Genomic DNA, 20,766 nt, shown 5'->3' with positions numbered 1-20,766 from the left:
GGGGATTCTTTTCCACTGAGCCATGCGGGAAGCCCCAGTGGAACATTATTTAGCACTGAAACAAGTGAGCTAACACATGATGAAAAGGTATGGAGGAAACTTAAATGCATATTTCCTAAGTTAAAAGCTAGTCTTTTAATGGCTACATTCCATATGATTCCAACTATTCAACATTTTGGAAAATTCAAAACTATGGAGAGAGTAAAAAGATTTGTGGGGCTTCCCAGGCACTGCTGCTGCTGCTGCTGCCAAGTCACTTCAGTCGTGTCCGACTCTGTGCGACCCCATAGATGGCAGCCCACCAGGCTCCCCCGTCCCTGGGATTCTCCAGGCAAGAACACTGGAATGGGTTGCCATTTCCTTCTCCAATGCAGGAAAGTGAAAAGTGAAAGTGAAGTCGCTCAGTTGTGTCCGACTCTTAGAGACCCCATGGACTGTAGCCTACCAGGCTCCTCTGCCCATGGGATTTTCCAAGCAAGAGCACTGGAATGGGTTGCCATTGCCTTCTCCTCCCAGGCGCTAGAGGTAAAGAACTCACCTGCCAATGCAGGAGACGTTAAGAGACATGGATTCGATCCCTGGGTTGGGAAGACCCTCTGGAGGAGGGGACGGTAACCCACTCCAGTATTATTGCCTGGAGAATGCCATGGTCAGAGGAGCTTGGCCAGCTGCAGTCCAGTGGAACCCAAAGAGTCTGACATGACTGAAGGGACTTAGCAGGTAGCACTGGGGGTGGGAGAGAGGTGAACAGGAGGAGTACAGAGGATTTTTAGGGCAGTGAAAATACTATAATGATGGATATATGTCATTACACATTTTTTCAAACCCATAGAATGTATACAACACCAAAAGAGAATTCTAAGGTGAAGGGTGGATTTTGCATGATTATGCATGCACGCTAAGTCACTTTCAGTCATGTCAGAGTCTTTGCCACACCATGGACTGTAGCCCACCAGGCTCCTCTGTCCAAGGGATTCTCCAAGCAAGAATATTGAAGTGGGTTTCCATTTCCTTCTTGGGGCTTCCTTGGTGGCTCAGACCGTAAAGCAGCTTTTTGCTAGTCAGGAGAAACAGTCTTCACCATGAGGATTCTAGTGTTTTTCTAGATATGAGGAGGTATAAGAATTGGGCTGATAAAATCGGCTCCTGAAAATATCTATTTGAAGACCTGTTCTGCCAGCTTTTTACAGAGCACAGAGTGCCTCACTTCCACCCTCCACCCTAACTCCTTTCACGAGTGTTGAAAATCAGCAGCTGCAGCAGCATATGACTTAAAATACTTGTAGAGGTAGCAGGAGACTAGCAGAAACATTATGCAAAATATATGTGCTTGACTGCACTGTACTCCCCTTCACCAAAATCACATATATATACTAAGCTTCCCCTCCTGCCTCTGTAGCAATTTTCTCAGAGCTATCTGAAATGCTGTCTCCCCGCCTATTAAACCTCATTTTGCCTCAAGTAAAACTTTACTCGTAACTCATACCTTTTGCATTTAAGTCAACATACATTATCACACGTGTGTAAGATCTCTCAAACATGAGTTATTACACAAATAGCATTGTAATTAAAAGAAATTTACCAAAACAAATAAAGGAGTCCATGTTCTTAAAAGTACCGCGTCCACTCATTTCAGTTATGAAACACCGGAGTAAGCATTGAGCTATAAAGGACTGCTTAAGTTAATGAGTTTTAAGAGTCGGAAAAGACTGAACAACAAGCTGTTCCGTCAACTTTAAGTATTTGGAATTTAAAAATTGTTTTAAATTCTTTACGGAATTGGAAGCAGGACCTTTTCCCACCCTGAAGTAAGTAAATGTCCATATTCCAAGCTACCCTTTCTATCCTTCTGGAGCTGGTCTCCCAAAAGCCGAACTGCCAACACTTCCGGCCAAGACTGCAGGACTCCGAAACACTTCCGGTCCTCGTGCGGGGGCGGGAGGGCTAAGGCGCCTACCACGCATGCGCGGCCCGGCTCAACCTCTTCGGAGCGACCCACCTCTTTACGTCACCTCCAACCTCTAAGGACAGCCACCGGCGGGAGTTTTTCAAAATGGGAGCGCGGAGGCACCGCCCAGGCGTCAGAAGGTGCCCGGTAGACCTTTCTGTGGCTGTGCTGTCGTCGCAAAGAGCGGCGGCCTAGAGAGCCGAGCCTGATGGGCGCCAAGACCTGCTGGCTGCTTGGAGTGCTGCCTCGAAGGAACTGCGTGAAGGGAGCTGATCCGGGGAGCACGGGCCGCGGCCTGGAAATATGGCGACCTGCATCGGAGAAAAGATCGAGGTGAAAAGACTCGGCAGTCCCCAGTAGGGCGGGCGGGAGTCGGAGTGCCGGGTCTCGAGACCCTGGCAGGAAGGGGATAAGACGAAACTAACTGCTGCTGGGCGGGCTCCGAAGTGCCTGGGGAGGGTCCCAACCACCCGGGCCCGGCTGTTTGGGGGCGGAGCGGCCCGCCCCTCGGAGATGCGGCGGCGGTGGGACAGGTGAGTCCCTTGCGGCCCCGCCCTTCTGTCCGTAGATACCGCGCCCCCTGGTCAGTGATCCCGCCGGAGCTGCCGCGCTAGAGCTGGGCTAGGGTGTCTCCCCCTTCTCCAAGGGGATGGCGGTTACCTCCGGCGGGACCTGCGGCGGGATTCCGTTCCAGCCCTTAGCTCTCAGGGGTTGGCTGGAGGTGGGAGGAGGGAAGAGGTTGCTGAGGCTAAGGAACCAGATCATTAGGGTGCTGTATCTAGAAAGCAGCCTGGAAGCTCACAGACACACAAGCCGTCAACATGCTGTCTACCCCAGACACCAGCTGTATTGAGGTGTAATACCTGCTTGAATTTTAAATGCAAATTCTCCTTTCGATCCTTTTTATCCTCTTTCCAGTTCCTTCCTATTTCTCTTCCTTTCTACTTCTGGGAGTCATCACACATATTCTTTAATTTTAACTTTTAAGGATTTTAGAGTTGGAAATCTGCTTGGTAAAGGATCATTTGCTGGTGTTTATAGAGCTGAGTCCATTCACACTGGTTTGGAAGTTGCAATCAAAATGGTAAGAATATATTAATCAGTTTCTCACTTCTACTTTGCAAATAACTAGAGAGGTTTGCTACTTGAGATGTTAGAAACTCCTTACCTGCCAGCCTTTTCTTTATGGTGTAAAAAACGCATTGCTTAAGCAAAAGACGGTAATTCCAACAGGTGAATTTAAGGATATCTTAAATAAATGCCTTATCTTTACTAATGTTCATTAGATCTAGTATCTGTTCTAATTATGCATACTTGGAGTAATAGGTAGACATCAAAGAACAAATAATAATTTGTTTATAAGAAGAAGAATACCCTTGTGCATAATTCTGTTTTGCACTGTAACAAGCTAAAATACTATTCTTGATTGTTAGGAGTCAGTCTAACTGGAGTAATATAAGCAGATTAATAAACACCTAAACCAGTAGGTGTTTTCTTTTAAAAGGGAAGTTTTCTTTTAAAACTTTGCTAAATTTGTGTTGTTGTTGTTATCATAGATACTATAGTTGAGCTATAAATTCTTTAAGTTGATAGAGTATATTGGAATGTATTGGAGAAACTTATTGAATGTTCATTCTGCCAAGCACTCTGCTGGGTGCATGGGGAAAACAGAAAACAGAATAAATTGATCTAAAAAGTAGATAAAAGGACTAAATATTTCAAAGTATATTTTCTTTTTTCAAAGTTAACATGACAAATTCACATTTGAAAGTTTATCGTGAATGTTTGAAACTCTCATGTTATTTTAGATAGATAAGAAAGCCATGTACAAAGCTGGAATGGTACAGAGAGTCCAAAATGAGGTGAAAATACATTGCCAATTGAAACATCCTTCTATCTTGGAGGTAAGATACACATTTTATGAAAGTGGCCAAGGACATTGAATTTTTCTCTATTATAATTTATTACACCCTTTTACATTTCAGCTGTATAACTATTTTGAAGATAACAATTATGTGTACCTAGTATTAGAAATGTGCCATAACGGAGAAATGAACAGGTATTTAAAAAACAGAAGAAAACCATTCTCAGAAAATGAAGGTAAGCCATACTTCTTTTTTTTCCTTTAAAAAAATTTTTTGGTAGATATGAGTTTTACTTTTTGTAGTTTTGACGAATGTACTATTTTGTAATATTTAGTAAAACTGTTTCAATTATTACTTTAGGCTACAAAAGGAGACTGTTCCCCCCCACCAAACTTTAAACAGCTGTTAATTCATGTGAATAATTTAGATGTTACAGAAATAAAGTAGAAGGAGAAATTTACTATCCTTTATTTTAAATCATTGGTCACAGTTTAATGTGTATCCTTTGACATCTAGAAAATTATAAAGTAGTTTCTGAAACCATTTGCTGTAGAAAATGTCAAACATTTAAACTGAGAGAGTAATATGAGCCCCTATGAACTTACCAATCATCTTTCAGAACTATCAACTCATGGTCAAATAGTTTCATCTTACTCTTCTTATTCCCCCAGTGCCCCAGAGTGTTTTGAAGCAAATCATAGACATCTTTTTCTCTCTAAATGAGACAGACTTAAAAAAAAAAAAAAGTAAGCACAAAGTCACTATCACACCTAATAATTCTTTACTATCAAACACATTGTCAGTTTCAGCTTCCACAGTTTCTTAGAAGTAACATTTTTATATTTCAGATCAGGATCAAGTAAGGTCCATGTATCATCATACAAATGATTGTTTTCTATCTGTCTATTTATTTATTTAGGCTGTGCTGCGTCTTAGTTGCAGCTCCCAGAATCTTCATTGAGGCTTGCAGACTCAGTTGTGGCATGCATGCAGGATCTAGTTGCCCAAGCAGGGATTGAACCCCGGGCCCCCTGATTTGGGAGTTTGGAGTCTTACCCACTGGACCACCAAGGAAGTTCCAGAAATGATGGTTTTCAAATTATCTTACCCTGCTAACTGAGATTGCAGGCTAGATTGAAATCTAAGAAAGATGGTTGTTGACAGGCTTTTTTGTCCATTTGATTCTATATTTAACCCATTTAGAAAACAATTTGGTCACACATATTAAGAGTCATGGAAACGTTTATATCCTTAGACTGAAAGTAAGTACATTATACAAATTGAAAAATTCATATACATATTGATGATGAATACTGTATATTTTCATAATACTGTAGGGTCTTCTTATATAGTAGGGTCTTCTTATATAAGACATAACTTACAAAAAGTAGGAAGGAAATGAATTACCAATTTAATTAAAACCAAGAATGTATATCACAAAAGATACTGTCAACAAATTTCCTGGTAGCTCAGACGGTAAAGCATCTGCCTACAATGCAGGAGACCCGGGTTCGATCCCTGGGTCGGAAAGATCCCCTGGAGAAGGAAATGGCAACCCACTCCAGTATTCTTGCCTGGGAAATCCCATGGACCAAGGAGCCTGGTAGGCTACAGTCCATGGGGTAGCAAAGAGTTGGACACGACTAAGCAACTTCAACAAATTTCAAAGTTAAAGATAGGAAGAAAATATTTATAAAATAAATGGCTGGCCAATTAACATTTAAAATATAAGGCATGCCTGGACTTCCCTGGTGGTACAGTGGTTAAGAGTCCCCCTGCCAATGCAGGGGACATAGGTTCAATCCCTGACCCAGGAGATTCTACACTCCACAGAGAGACTAAGCTCTTGCTGTAGAACCAGCCATCGAAACCTGAGCCATGTGCCATAACTATGAGCCTATGCTCTGCACACACAGTGAGAAGCCCATGCACCATGCAATGAAGAGTAGCCCCTGCTCGCTGCAACTAGAGAAAGCCCGCACACAGCAGCAAAGACCCAGCACAATCAAAAAAGAAAAATAAGGCATGCCTAAAAAGAAAAAGACAAATGAATAGGAAAATGGATGAGGGATATAAGGACACTGTTCACAGAAGAGAAAGTAAAGCTGGCCAATTCCCAGGTGGTGAAGTGGTAAAGAATCCACTTGCTAATCCAGGAGATGTAGCTGATGCGGGTTCAATCCCTGGGTCAGGAAGATCTCCTGGAGAAGGAAATGGCAACCAAATCCCATGGACAGAGAGCCTGATGGGCTACAGTTCATGAGGTCGCAAAGAGTCAGACACGACTGAGTATGCGTGCAGAACATAGGGACATCAAAGGAACTTTAGGTTGCTTTCCTCTTTTTTAAAATTTGAGCATGTTTATGAATTTTTTGTTTAATTATAAATATTTTCTCTTAATTTCTATGGACTTCTGGTTACCCTAGTTAACTCTAGTCATTCTCAATTCTTAATAAAAGTAAGTATCCCTTAACTGTATTAGAAAACTCATCAGTTGTAAAAGACAAAGATTACAAGGAGTGCCTCAATGTCTTAAAGGGAAATATTAAAGAATATTATAAAATTATCAGAGTGGTATTTTGGTTGGTGAAACTAAGCCACAAACCAGTTCATTAATTGTAATATTAGCTTATGTGCTTGGGTTTCGTAATGTATTCTAAATACTGAATCTTCAGATTTTATAAGTTGTAACTTTTATTTTTTGCATTCTAACAGCTCGACACTTCATGCACCAAATCATCACAGGAATGTTATATCTCCATTCACATGGTATATTACACCGGGACCTCACACTTTCTAACCTCTTACTTACACGTAATATGAACATCAAGATTGCTGATTTTGGGCTGGCAGCTCAGTTGAAAATGCCACATGAAAAGCACTATACGTTATGTGGAACTCCTAATTACATTTCTCCAGAAATTGCAACTCGAAGTGCACATGGACTTGAATCTGATATTTGGTCCTTGGGCTGTATGTTTTATACGTTACTTATTGGGAGACCGCCTTTTGACACTGACACAGTCAAGAACACATTAAATAAAGTAGTATTGGCAGATTATGAAATGCCAACTTTTTTGTCAAGAGAAGCCAAGGACCTTATTCACCAGTTACTTCGTAGAAATCCAGCAGATCGTTTAAGTCTGTCTTCAGTATTAGATCATCCTTTTATGTCCCGAAATTCTTCAAAAAAAAGCAAGGATTTAGGAACTGTAGAAGACTCGATTGATAGTGGACATGCCACAATTTCTACAGCAATTACAGCTTCTTCCAGTACCAGTATAAGTGGTAGTTTATTTGACAGAAGACGACTTTTGATTGAACAGCCACTCCCAAATAAAATGACTATATTTCCAAAGAATAAAAATCCAAGTGATTTTTCTTCTTCAGGAGATGGAAGCAGCTTTTATACTTCATGGGGCAATCAAGAACAAGAAACCAGTAATAGTGGAAGGGGAAGAGTAATCCAAGAGGCAGAAGAAAGACCACATTCTCGATACCTTCGTAGAGCCCATTCGTCTGATAGATCTGAGACTTCTCATGGTCAGTCTAGAGTGAAAACATACACAATGGAACGATGTTACTCAGCAGAAATGCTTTCAAAATCCAAACGATCAGGAGTGGAGGAAAATGAAAGATACTCACCCACAAACAACGATGCTAATATTTTTCACTTCTTTAAGGAAAAAACATCCAATAGTTCTGGATCTTTTGAAGGACCTGATAACAATCAAGCACTGTAAGAATAATTCTATCAAAAGCATTTTACTTTTAGATAAGCATTGTATTATCACAAACATGAAGCTGCTTGTAACTTAGGTTGGGGGTACCTTTTTTCTAATCCTATCAGATATTCCTGGGGCACTTCTTAACTATGATTTCTATTTTTTAATAGGGAGAAAGTCAGAATGATAATTTTGAATTGTAGTTAAGAATTAAAATGAGTATATGTGCTCATGGATGTATCTGTAGTATGTGTTTAATACTTTGGAATTTTTAGTGTCATGTTTAATTTTATATGAAGCAGGTCTCAAGTGCAGTATATCATATTTTAAACATGTGTGATCCCTAAAGTACTCTTAACAGTAACCATACATAAACACACACACAGAGTAGCTGAGCTTAAGTGACGAGTAATCATATTGTTACCTGCTTCTCATGTGAAGACTAGGTTTTTAGTGACTAGTGTTTGGGTTTTTTTTTTTCCCTCTAATTTTTATTCTTAAATTACAAGAGGATAGTAGCCATATAGAAATAGTGTCACAGTGCTTTGGGCATTTTGGCATGGGAATTTAGCTTTGTAGAGACAATTTAGTTATGTAAATATTGAGTTCTACTATTAATCTAAGTTTTTAGGTGTTTGTATTAAAAGAAATCTCTTTTTAAAGTATTTTTATCTTACAGAGTTATTATCAGATAATTTTTTATTAGTTTATGGAAAAATTTTTTTTCTTTCTTTAGCTCCAATCATCTTTGTCCAGGAAAAACTCCCTTTCCATTTCCTGACCAGACACCTCAGACTGAAATGGTGCAACAATGGTTTGGGAATCTGCAAATAAATGGTCAGTTTTTAATGGACTATTTAATAAAATATTAATAATTTGGCCACTTAGTAAGCATTGCAGTTTTCTCTTTGGATTTTCTTAAGGAAATAATGGCATTTTGAATAAACCTAGTTATAATAATAGTAATAACAATACATTTTGAGTATTTATCAACCACTGTCTTTAATGCTTAACATATATTATTAACTTTTTAAATTCTCACAAAAACTATAGGAGGAAGACACTATTATTATCCTGTCTTACAAATGAGGAAGTTACAGTGCACAAAGCTTAATTTGCCAAGCCACACTGTCCATAAATAGAAGAGACATGAGTCTAACACACACAGTCTGGCTCAGAGACTTCAGTCTCTAAACCCCTCTGCTCTCACAGTTGCTCTGTAATTAGTACCTGTATCAGTGCCTATAAAATAATCAAAAGATGGTTGATTTTATTTTTAACTATAAGGGGGTATGGATATCATAGTATACCAGTGGGACCTCGCATACACTACACAGCTACTAAAACCTAAATACTGTTAAACAGCTGTCATTAAGTCATTATTTCATTTATAGACCCAGAGTTTGAAAGTTAAACATTTCTCCTTCATGAACATGCTAGATTCACAGAAGTGGGTTGGAAAATAATTATGGGCAAAAGTGAGAATAAAAAAGAAACATATGGAAGAAACATATGGAGAGGAGAGGATAATTTTTTACTAAGTATCATATTACTTCAGACAAAGTACATAATATATGGGTGTAATTTAAGTAGAGTTGTTTTGTCACCACAAATCTATTTTTTTGTATGTGTATTATTTTCAAGAGCCCAAAAGATAATTAATCTTCTCGTATGTACTTGTTAAAGCTGATAATTCAACCTTATGTGTTTTAAACTATAAAACTGCCCTGTGCTTAAATCTTGTACTTAACCTTCTACTGTGTTTATAGATACTTCTTGTTTGGTAACATGGACATGTCTGGGGTAACCTTGTTTATAATACTCTAGTAGTGCTGCTGCAATTTTAAAGTATATTACTTGATATAAGATATTTCCTATTATAATGGTGGTGAGGAGGGGAAGCATGTAAAAGTCACTTAAGGGGAAAACCGAGATACAGATTTTAAGATTTAGCATTAGAAAAATTGCCTTACGAAGTTTTATATACTCTAATCATTTTAAGGGCTTTAAAAAAAATAATGTCTGTCTCCATGTGAACTCTAGAACTGTTGATATATAAAATTTAAATAGGTAAAGTTCAACAAGAGCTTTTTTAGAAATGTAGCTACAAATAACATTTGTAATATTAAGTATTAATCATATTAAAGCTATTTAGTATATTTCAGTGTGTTTTAGCTTTAGTTGCATATTTTGTAAGTAAAAATGAAATAGTCCTTAGCTTACATGTTATGTAGAATGATTATTTGGGAACTCCTCTCAAATCTGTATTTATTGCAGCATTGGCAGTTGCTTGTTTAGCATTAGTAGGTGACCCATTTAGTAGGTGACTAGTTTTTGCTTTGATTGAAAAATTAATTTCATATTGGTATCTTTTCTTTCTTAGTCTTAGATTTAAAGGTATTCCTTTGCAGGCTAGCTTAAAATATCCTTTTAAAGTCACTATCTTTTTTTAAAGTCACTATTATGCCATATCTTTTTTTCTCTTTTTGTGGCCGCACTGCATGGCTTGTGGGATCTTAGTTCCTGGACCAGGGATTGAGCCTGGGCCCTTGGCTGTGAAAGCTCCAATTCCTAATGGCTGGACTGCCAGGAAGTCCCTTATGCCATATCTTAAACTGAAAAATTATGTGGTGTTTTTTTTTAACTAGATTTCTTTTGTTCTTCATAAAAAATTATGCTGTTGTAACCAGCATGACATTGTTTTGTGTAGACTTGACTTTAATTATTCACTAAGTTGCTTTATTTTATGTATACTGTAGCTCATTTAAGAGAAGCTACCGAGCACCACAGTATTAGCCCAAACAGATTTCCAGGGCCATCCAGATTTGCAGGACACATCAGGAAATGCCTAGACTGATACAAGAGCCAAAAGAAGCCGCAATGCTTCTGACAATGCATGTTCTGTAAAACATTTGAATACCGTGAAATATATGACTGCATATCACACTAAACCTGAAATAATTCAACAAGAATCTGTTTTTGGCTTAGATCCTTCTTGTGAACAAAGCAAGACTAGGGGTGTGGAGCCACCGTTGGTCTATCAGAAGCGTACATTACGAAGCATTACATCTCCTTTGACTGCTTATAGGTTAAAACCAATCCGACAGAAAACCAAAAAGGCCGTGGTATGTCTGTTATTTTTCTAAATCACTGTATGATTTCCTTGAGTATATGGTTTCTGGTATCAAGCATGGTATCTTTTCGGTTCCCTATAATGTCCCTGCATTTTTTATATGTACTTGATAAACTCACGTAAGAGAAAAGAGATTGCATGTTTATGGAAAAATAGCTATTGTTTTCTTCTGGATACTTTAAGAATGGTGAACTGATATGAACTTTAAATTGTTGATAATGAAAAACATTTAGAAGTAATATTGGCCAAATGCTGTGTTAAATATTATTCACAATCCTAATCACTAAATTAATATTAGTATTTTATCTTTTGTTTTCATTTCTATATTTAATCCAGTCTCAAAAAGATAAACTAGAAAATATAACTTTTTAACATCTCGAACTATTGATGTTTTAACAGGAATATGAAAAATAAGTAGAGGATTTTTTTTTTAATGTTGTGTGTATTGGGAATAGTGATATTTACTTTTTAATTCCCTATTCATCCTGTTTGTCCCTTGTTTTCCATTTCACCCAGTCTTGCCTTTAATTGGAGGGCTATTCTTTCCAAAGCCCTTAAATTCTCCACCCTGCCTTCTGCTTCCTTTCTGCTCACTGGTTATTTCACGCCTCATTATACCATCTCACCTTTACTCCTTATGTTTCACAGTTGTGCTCACATACACCTGTGATCTAGACTATTGCAGTGAAGCAGCTATTTTATTTTTATGTTAATTTTTGGTTTTGCCATGGTTAAGTACTTTGCTTTTCACTAATATATATGTCAGAATGTTCTGATAAATAATTGTTACTGATTTTAGTTTTTGTTTTTTTTTTTAGGTGAGCATACTTGATTCAGAGGAGGTATGTGTGGAGCTTCTGAAGGATTATGCATCTCAAGAATATGTGAAAGAAGTTCTTCAGATATCTAGTGACGGGAGTATGGTAATGTAGATTCACTTTTATTATCTTGCAGCTTCATCACTTAAGTATTTACCATTCCATTCATTCTATTACAAAACAATTTTTTAAATTACTTTTCCTGATATGATAGTATATATAGAATTCAAAAATTAAAATAGCATACTAAAATAGTGTGGTTTAAAAATAATTATAACTAGTAACAAAATCTAAACTTTAGGCTTAAGTTTAAACAGTGAAAAAATTACTTTTAGAGTATTTAGTGTTTTCAGTAAAAATAAAATTTAATATTCATGTGAGCTCTTTTTATAATTTTAGTGACAAAATATAGTTCTTTAACTTAATGGCATATAATTAGAATTCTTAAAATTTTTTGACAGATCACTATTTATTATCCAAATGATGGAAGAGGTTTTCTTCTTGCTGATAGACCACCCTCACCTACTGATAACATCAGTAGGTACAGTTTTGATAATTTACCAGGTATGTAAATTTACCAGGGAATAAATTTAGATAATGGATTTATATAAATCCATAGACATAAACTCTATACATGTGGATATCATAAATTGTAGGTATTTTGACTTCATTTGGGCTGCAAGTTATGTTGTTATAACTTTGTATCTGGTGAGATGTGCTGTACCTTACTAATTCAGTGTTCAGGCATGTTCTGTGTTAAAATGGAATTGTACTTTATTTAAGGAAAAACTAACTCTGGAATATTAGTCATGTGTCCACAAATATACTTTGTACACTTGTTTAGTTACAATTTGTCTAGAATAGTGTTAAAAATTCAACTGTGAAGTATCTGGTTTTTTACTTTTGAAATGTTTCTGTGCTACATAATGATGCCTTGTAATTGTGGTTAATCAAATTTGACTCCCAGTTCAGTTTCTGGATATTATGAATTAGAAAATTAAGTACTGAGCAGTAAGACTTCCCTAAGGTGACTTAAAATGAGAGAACCTATCTAACCTAACCTTATTAGAATTAAAGCAGGTAGGCAAGACTATTAAATATTATAAATGACCACTGCTGCTCCTGCTGCTTAGTCACTTCAGTCATGTCCAACTCTGTGTGACCCCATGGACTATAGCCCGCTAGGCTTCTCTGTCCATGCGGATTCTCCAGGCAAGAGCCACTGGAGTGGGTTGCCATGCCCTCCTCCAGGGGATCTTCCTGATCTAGAAATTGAACCCAGGTCCTCCACATTGCAGGCAGATTCTTTACCATCTGAGCCACCAGCTGCTGCTACTAAGTCGCTTTAGTCGTGTCTGACTCTGTGCGACCCCATAGATGGCAGCCCACAGGCTCCCCCGTCCCTGGGATTCTCCAGGCAAGAACACTGGAGTGGGTTGCCATTTCCTTCTCCAGTGCATAAAAGTGAAAAGTGAAAGTGAAGTCACTCAGTCGTGTCCAACTCTTAGCGACCTCATGGACTGCAGCCTACCAGGCTCCTCCGTCCATGGGATTTTCCAAGCAAGAGTACTGGAGTGGGGTGCCATTGCCTTCTCCGTGAGCCACCAGGGAAACCCATAAATGACCACGGTTATAGGGAACTACAAAAATTTAGCATGCTGTACTTTACTAATATAAAAAGTGCTACATTTCTTTTTCTCAAAGTCATTTGGTTCTGATATCTTAGATAGAACTCTTTTCATTTATTAAAACTTCCCTAGAGTCATCAAAGTCATTTGGTTCTGATATCTTAGATAGAACTCTTTTCATTTATTAAAACTTCCCTAGAGTCATTATCTTACTTTTAACAAGGAGTCAGTGATTCAAAGAGAGATTTTTTTTTTTAATAGTCATGATACTAATCCATCAGATTTTGTTACATACATCTTGGGAATTTTATTATACTGTTTTTAGTTTTCATTAAAATAGTAGACTTCCATCTCTAAAATATTTTATTTTTAATAGGATTATTAACCATGGGTAATGGAATTATTAACTTTTGACTTAAATTTTTGAGAAAGAGTAGAAATAAATATTAAGACCATTACTGAATTTATGTCAACATTTTCATTCCCTAAGATTAGGTAACTTCTTTCTTTTGTCTGCCTAGAAAAGTACTGGCGAAAATATCAATATGCTTCCAGATTTGTACAGCTTGTAAGATCTAAATCTCCTAAAATTACTTATTTTACAAGATATGCTAAATGTGTTTTGATGGAGAATTCCCCTGGTGCTGATTTTGAGGTTTGGTTTTATGATGGTAAGTGCCATTTAGAAATGGTTATTTTTTTCCCCTTTAGCTTGTAACTTTGTAATTGTGGGTTTGTTTTTTTAATTCAGCACAGTTTGGTTCTTTTTTTGCCCACACCATGTGCTTGTGGGATCTCAGTTCCCAGACCAGGGACTAAACCCAGGCCACAGGAAGGAAAGCTCAAAATCCTAACCACTAGAGAACCAGGGAATTCCTAGCACAGCGTGCGTGCGTGCGTGCATGCGTGCGTGTGTGTTTAACAACATTGATTGATATGCTACTTTTTATTAGAACTTAAATGGACATATACCAAATGTTTAGAATAATAAATATTGCAAAAGGATAAGGTTGAACCAGAGAATCTTATTTTCTAAATCTATAAAGATGTTTACTTTTTAATCTGTAAAGTTTCCTCCTTTATGTGTCCTAAGGGACACAGAATATATACTCACACAGTACACATAATTATAGCTGTCCTTCACTTACGTATTTGTATGAGTAGTGGTTTTTGAAAAATATAAAAATATCAAACTTAAGCCAGATGTATGCAGAAAAGGAAAATGGCATATATTTATTGGAATACTACTTTGAGAGCCTCATTTTATTAATGGCCAGTGAGTAAATGTAAATGATACCTTGATCTAGGAGCTATTGTATACTGGAGTATGATAATGAATATAATATCATATATATTCATATATATATTTATATACATATAATGAATATTTATAGAAATGATAAAACATTTTCTGCTTAATTTTTAAGGAGCAAAGATACACAAAACAGAAGATTTAATTCAGGTGATTGAAAAGACTGGCAGATCTTACACCTTAAAAGGTGAAAGTGAAGTTAATAGCTTAAAAGAGGAGGTAAAAATGTATATGAACCATGCTAATGAGGTATGTACCTACTTTTAGTAGGTGTTTTCTTAACCAGTTAATAACATTACAAATGACATAGGTGAAGTAATGACAGAAAGCACTCTTTTGAAACAGGGCCACCGTATTTGTTTAGCACTGGAATCCATAATTTCAGAAGAGGAAAAGAAAAGTGGAAGTGCTCCCTTTTTCCCCATAATCATAGGAAGGTAAATGTTTGAAAATGTATTAAATATGACTAAAATGTGTAAATTTTTTAAGTTTAGTGTTTACATTATGAGCATTCTTCTGTTTTCTGTAAATTGAAAGCTTTAAGGGAATGTATTTGACATGTCTTTCTCCTTCAGAAGACCTAGTAGTACTAGTTCACCTAAGGCCTTAACACCGCCTCCTCCTGTGGATCCAAACTACCCAATGAGAGAGACACCATCTCTGAATAGAATGATCATAAATAGTGCTGCTTCTCCAAAACAGGCACCAGTACTTAATCCTCCTGTAAGTAAATATATGTCACTTCTGTACTTTTAATCTCTTCGATGATTGCCTAATGTCCTTGATATAAAATTAAAACCACCTGACTGTGGTCTTACTATCAACTAGCTACTTTTCCAGCCTCATCCTGAACTACTTTACCCCAGCACTCTCTGTGCTTAATTATGTCAAACTCTCAGGGCCTTTTCACATGTTGTTCACTTGACCTGCTTTTCTTTTCCTGAACCCTTTAATGGCTTTCTTTCTCCTCCTCCAGCTCTCAGTTTAAGCATTACCTCAGCAAGGCCTAACCTGACTCCTCAGGGAAAACACCAAATATACTAACGTATATATAGTTTTATTTTTGCTAGTAAAATATCATTAACTTCCTTAATATCCATGATAGGGTCATGGTTAAATAAACTTATATTTTTACCAAATGAACTATCATGCCAATGAAGATGATATAGCAATATAGTAAAATACAAGATTAAAGAAATAGATCTGTGTGTGTGTGTGTTCACAAACATTTATAATTGTAGCTATGAAAAATTATATCTTTGGGGAAATGAATAAAAGAAGTCTACCAAAATGAAAATGTTTTTTTCCTGTCCTGTGCATTTATTTTCTATAACGTGATAATATGTTTTTACCTTTTTTTTTTTTTTTTATAAATTAAGATAATGAAAATCTGGTCATTATCTACTTTTGCTAAGGTTCATTTACTGGAATGCTTAGAAATGATATCTTCCTTTCTTTTACTGTTTGTAGGTGGTTACAAATGAAGGACTTGGCCTTACGGGTGCAGCTTCTGAAACAAACAGCTCTCCTAGAAGTCTTAAAGATTGTCTCCCTAAATCAGCACAACTTTTGAAGTCTGTTTTTGTGAAAAATGTTGGTTGGGCTACACAGGTGAGAAGCTTTTAAGCAAGTGAATTTTAATTTTCTAAGTATGTAGTAATTTGGTTTCCACAGTGATTGGCAGTGACCAAAAAATATAAATTAAAGATTTCTCTTTGCAAGAAAGTTTTTACACCTTTTTCGCATTGGGTGTGTCATTAATAATTTTCAAAATTTTTTATTTGTATACACTTGGAAAACTCTAGATAACTAGTTGATATCAAGTAGAGGTCATAATAATGGCTAAACATTAGGACTTGAGAACGTCCAGGCATTTTAAGTTTTAGAAGGTATTTGTAGTCTATATTAGAGTAACTTTGATTTGGCTGAAAAGATTTTTTGAATTTTAAAGTTGGGTCTACACTGAATTGCAAACTTAAAGAATTTTATGTAGGTATAAACCTATATGTGTATGTTATCTGAAAACTTGAATTTTGGAGACGTTTGAGTATAGCACATGGAATTTTTACTTACCAGTGAAGTAAAATACAGCTTAGTCCTTTATGGAGGTAGGAAATGAAGGGAACGCAGCATTGGTGAGTACCTCCTATGTAGTACCATGTTTTTCACATACATTGTCACATTATTTCCCAAAATAAAACCTAGTAAAGTTGATGCCATCTCCTTTCAGATAGTAAAATTATGGCTTATGATGGATAGGTTGACTTGCACATTGCTACTAGTTAGTTGACAGAATCTGGATGTAAACCCCAGTGTTGGATTCTTGTACTGTTTGGAGTGGCAGGCACTTGTAAGTATTTGTGACTAAAGGAACAAGTTTCAAAAGCACAGATGTAACGTTCTCAGGCAGAACAAAAATTCTTGTGGCCTAAGAACAAAGAATGGATGAAAACTGTAATCTAATGAAGTGTTGATTGGTAATTTTCTAAATCTGTTCTTAGCTAGAAATACTATGGGAAAGGAAAAACACTTGTTCATACATCCTAGTAGAAATTAATGGAAAACAGGATTTATGTAGAATAAATTTAATTTCTGATGTCCTATCTATTCAAGGAATCACCTGAAAAAAATACGGGTATTCTCAAATGTTGCTGCCATCACAGCCCCAAATTTGTAGTTACCTAAAGGGTTGGTTTTTTGTTGTTATTTTTTAACTATGTGAAAAACCTGTTAAACACAAGTGCCTTTTAAAAATGCTATATAGTAATTTTGTATGCTTACTATTTTTCTAGTTAACTAGTGGAGCTGTGTGGGTTCAGTTTAATGATGGGTCCCAGTTGGTCGTGCAGGCAGGAGTGTCTTCTATTAGTTATATATCACCAGATGGTCAAACAACTAGGTAAGTTTTAAAATACTGGTTGAGATTCAGCCCTTTGCTATAATTTTTTTTCTCTATATGTTGAAATAAATGACATGTTACTTTTTTCATGTTGACAAAGTTCATCTTATTATTTAAACTGTTACATATTCAAAGCAGCTTATGGTCTTTTGAAATCCATATTTTATGATTATCTACAGGAATGCAAGGTAGCTGGTATGTATTATCCACACCAGTTGGTTAGATTGCTTTAGCCTTACTGTTCCTTTAGTCTAACTAAGTTGACCCTTTTCAGAAGTAATGGACTTCTGAGTTCTAAGTAATGTATTAATAGTTTATATAAAAGAACACAGAAACAAAGAATCTTTATTTTAATAGATAACCAGACTATTTTTCCCAAATGAAAGGCTGTACCCCCTGATCTAATGTAAAGGGATTAATGATTAAAAGAAGTTTTTGAATGTATATATTCATTCTGAATGAGGGTATATGCCAGGCTAATACAATACGTACGCTAACAAAGAAAAATCTGTCAACAACAAAAGCAGTGGTTTAGTTTCCACATTTCAAACCATAACTTCCTAAAAAGAGGGAGGGTGCCAATGATGCCAATACAAACATGCTACCTTATGAAAAGTGCTTATTGTGGAGGAAATACTTGGGATACACATAGTTTGTGGGTGTCTACCAACTGCTTTTGTGTGTATATATGCAGTACCATCATTTAAAGAACTCACAGGTTGAGGGGTCTTGTTAAAACAACATCTTCCAAATGTTCTAGAAAGTGGAAAGATACAGGTATAAAATGTTCAAGATAAAAGTTCAGATTTTTACTTGATATGGTAGTTTGGAAAATCTTGATATTTAATGGAAATGTTATTATAATGTGTTTAGCTTGTATTTTCTTTAGGGTCTTCAACTTAATGAGGAATTTAGATTTTCAGCTTGTATAAAATCTGTTCAAGTTTTTTGATCTATTTTATTATTTAAATACATTTAGAAATTGATCTATTTTAAAAGGATACAAATGAGTATGATTTAGTGTCTTAATAATTTTGTATAATCTTTCTGCACTGCCTTTTGCCATTGAAAAATTACTGTGCCTTTTGGTATTCATACAAACCAAGTGATTAAGTTATGATTTTATCTTTTTCTTTTCTGCTTCACTTAGGTATGGAGAAAATGAAAAATTACCAGAATACATCAAACAGAAATTACAGTGTCTTTCTTCCATCCTTTTGATGTTTTCTAATCCAACTCCTAGTTTTCATTGATTAAAGCTCCTTTTAGATACATGTTTAATAAATAACTTTTTTGTTGGCTTTCAAGTGACATTTTTATTTTAAAAAACTTCTTCAGAAAGCCTTTCTGTAAAAGAGAATTTTAATCTGTACCATAAAGGATGTCTGTCTTCCAATGAGAGAACAAAGCAGAATGGAACTTCAGTCACAAAATGTAGTGGTCATAGACTAAAATAGAACACCTAACTTTGCTCTTAGAACATATACCCTTGAAATTACTGTTTATATGTTTGTATTGAACAGTCTTTTGAAGCCAAAATATAGATGGTGTGTGGTATATTTGTGCTTTTTTATTGTTATCCCTACTTTAGACATGTTAAGAATCATGGACAAAACATGCTGGAGTTTCTGAATTTTAAACATGTAAATAATGTATATGTTATAAGTAACATATGTAAACATGTATATTTGTTTTATATTTATTTTTGTAGCACTAGTTTGTGATGAAACATTTCTGCAAATGCATTTTTATTAAAAAAATAAATAGTGATAAGTTACTTTATTGATTTATTTACTTAATTTAAAATAACTTAGTAAACTTATTGCCTATTTAAGAGGAGGCAAATGAATTTTAAAAATTAACTTTTTAAATGGTAAGTACATTGTTTCTCTACCTTTATCTGAAAATATCTATATATTAATGATAAACATTTTAACAATGAAGAATTCAACAGTGCAGTTAACATGAGGAATGGTGGCTCGGACAGTAGAGAATCCACCTGCAATCTGCGAGACCTGGGTTCGATCCCTAGGTTGGGAAGATCCCCTGGAGAAGGGCATGGCAACCCACTGTAGTATTCTTCCCTGGAGAATCCCCATGGACAGAGGAGTCTGGCAGGCTACTGTCCATGGAGGCACAAAGAGATATGACTGAGCGACGTAAGGAAAAAGAATATTCGATGGTGAGACAGCCATTCTTAATGAAATACTCAAGGTAAAGTAGGAATAAAATGAAACTACTTAAATATAATAAACTGTTACACAGTGTTTTTTTTCCTGCTGATTTTTATAATCAGAGAATATTGGAGCCATTCCATTGAACACCTGTTGTCACAGTTATTCAACACTGATTTGGAGGTTGCGGTCTAAAGCAATGAGAAGATAATAGTTTGTGGCATAAATTGCACAGTTAATAAGAAAGACAACCCAATTTAAAAAAAAAGGACAAAAGATATGAACAGATAATTCACAAAGGAGAAAATCCATAAATGAGTCAGAACATACCACATCTGAAGTTGGAGAAATATAAGACTAAAAAATAATTTCCTTTTTATCAAAGAGATTGGTTAAAAAAAAAAGTCCTAGTGCTACCATGAGGAGGGCGTTCTCAGGTGTTGTTGATTAGAGTATAAATGAAAAAGCAATCTGACAATATTAGATTTAACATATTTTAATACACTGGCAATCCAACCTTGGGGAAGAAAATTATAAAAACCATTCTCTTAGGGAGAAAAATATGATTAAATGGAAGAATTTCCTCTTAAAAATAGAAATAAAGGAGTTCTTAGCTTAATTTTGAAGCTAAAGACTCAAATGTATTTTGCTTTGACTGAATTTAAGTATTTTTTTAAATTATCTCTTTCAGTCTTAACGTGTCTTTATGTTTCAGGCATTTCTCTTATATATACTATATAGCTAAATTTTTTCAATCCAATGTAATATGCTCTGTAGTCTACTTTGTTTACATTTATTATCATTTCTGATTTCACTGTCATTACAGTTCTGTTGTATTTATTTTCCAACTTTTTAAAAAATTTTATTTTCCAGCTTATTCTGTGTTTTCTACTTGTTTGCTTTTCTTTTCCTTTACTCCCTTCTTTCAGGTTGAATTTCCTTTTCGTATGCATATTATCTCTAGTATTTTAATTTTCCTCCATCTTTAATTTCCATTATAAAATTATCTGTGGCATCTTATTACTCTTGTGTTCCTTCTAATTTGTTCATGTCTGAAATTATTTTTTTAAGTTTCTTATTTCCTGAGCTCTGCCAGCAATATTTTCATACCTTATTATTTTCCTAGTTCATTGGGAAATATTCCTATTTCTCAGTTTTTCAAAATACAGTTTTGTCATTTTTTTTTGCCTTTCGTTCACAGTTTCAGCTCATTTTATAATACATTCTGTTTTTATCTGTTTATGGGCATATCTATCTGGCATGC

At 35.7% G+C, this 20,766-nt stretch overlaps 1 protein-coding gene across 4 annotated transcripts; it reads left to right on the top strand.

Annotated features, from left to right (window-relative positions):
- Positions 1-1,976: 1,976 nt before the first annotated feature.
- PLK4 (polo-like kinase 4) lies at positions 1,977-19,103 on the top strand. Of its 4 annotated transcripts, none has more exons than XM_010860254.1 (16): positions 1,977-2,281; positions 2,937-3,032; positions 3,757-3,852; positions 3,934-4,048; positions 6,529-7,552; positions 8,275-8,375; positions 10,527-10,663; positions 11,490-11,594; positions 11,951-12,053; positions 13,639-13,788; positions 14,545-14,678; positions 14,775-14,866; positions 15,005-15,152; positions 15,900-16,040; positions 17,222-17,328; positions 18,479-19,103. In XM_010860254.1, exons 1-16 carry the CDS (start codon positions 2,252-2,254, stop codon positions 18,579-18,581), a joined length of 2,682 nt encoding a protein of 893 aa, XP_010858556.1. In that variant the 5' UTR covers positions 1,977-2,251; the 3' UTR covers positions 18,582-19,103. The 4 variants fall into 4 exon arrangements, with proteins under 4 accessions (XP_010858556.1, XP_010858557.1, XP_010858555.1 ...); XM_010860255.1 differs by having other exon boundaries at positions 1,977-2,802; positions 15,008-15,152; XM_010860253.1 differs by having other exon boundaries at positions 1,977-2,802.
- The last annotated feature ends 1,663 nt before the right edge of the window (positions 19,104-20,766 follow it).

This window comes from Bison bison, unplaced genomic scaffold (genome assembly GCF_000754665.1).
Source record: "Bison bison bison isolate TAMUID 2011002044 unplaced genomic scaffold, Bison_UMD1.0 scf7180017864465, whole genome shotgun sequence".
Classification (NCBI taxonomy): Eukaryota; Metazoa; Chordata; class Mammalia; order Artiodactyla; family Bovidae; genus Bison; species Bison bison.
This window is presented reverse-complemented; position numbering and strand designations above follow the sequence as displayed.

Excerpts from the sequence above, each read along its gene's own strand:
- PLK4 (XM_010860253.1), top strand. The coding sequence starts at position 2,770 with ATGCTGTCTACCCCAGACACCAGCTGTATTGAG. Across the intron at positions 7,553-8,274 it reads CCTGATAACAATCAAGCACT|CTCCAATCATCTTTGTCCAG; the intron begins GTAAGAATAATT and ends TTCTTTCTTTAG. Across the intron at positions 14,867-15,004 it reads TTCCCCATAATCATAGGAAG|AAGACCTAGTAGTACTAGTT; the intron begins GTAAATGTTTGA and ends TTTCTCCTTCAG.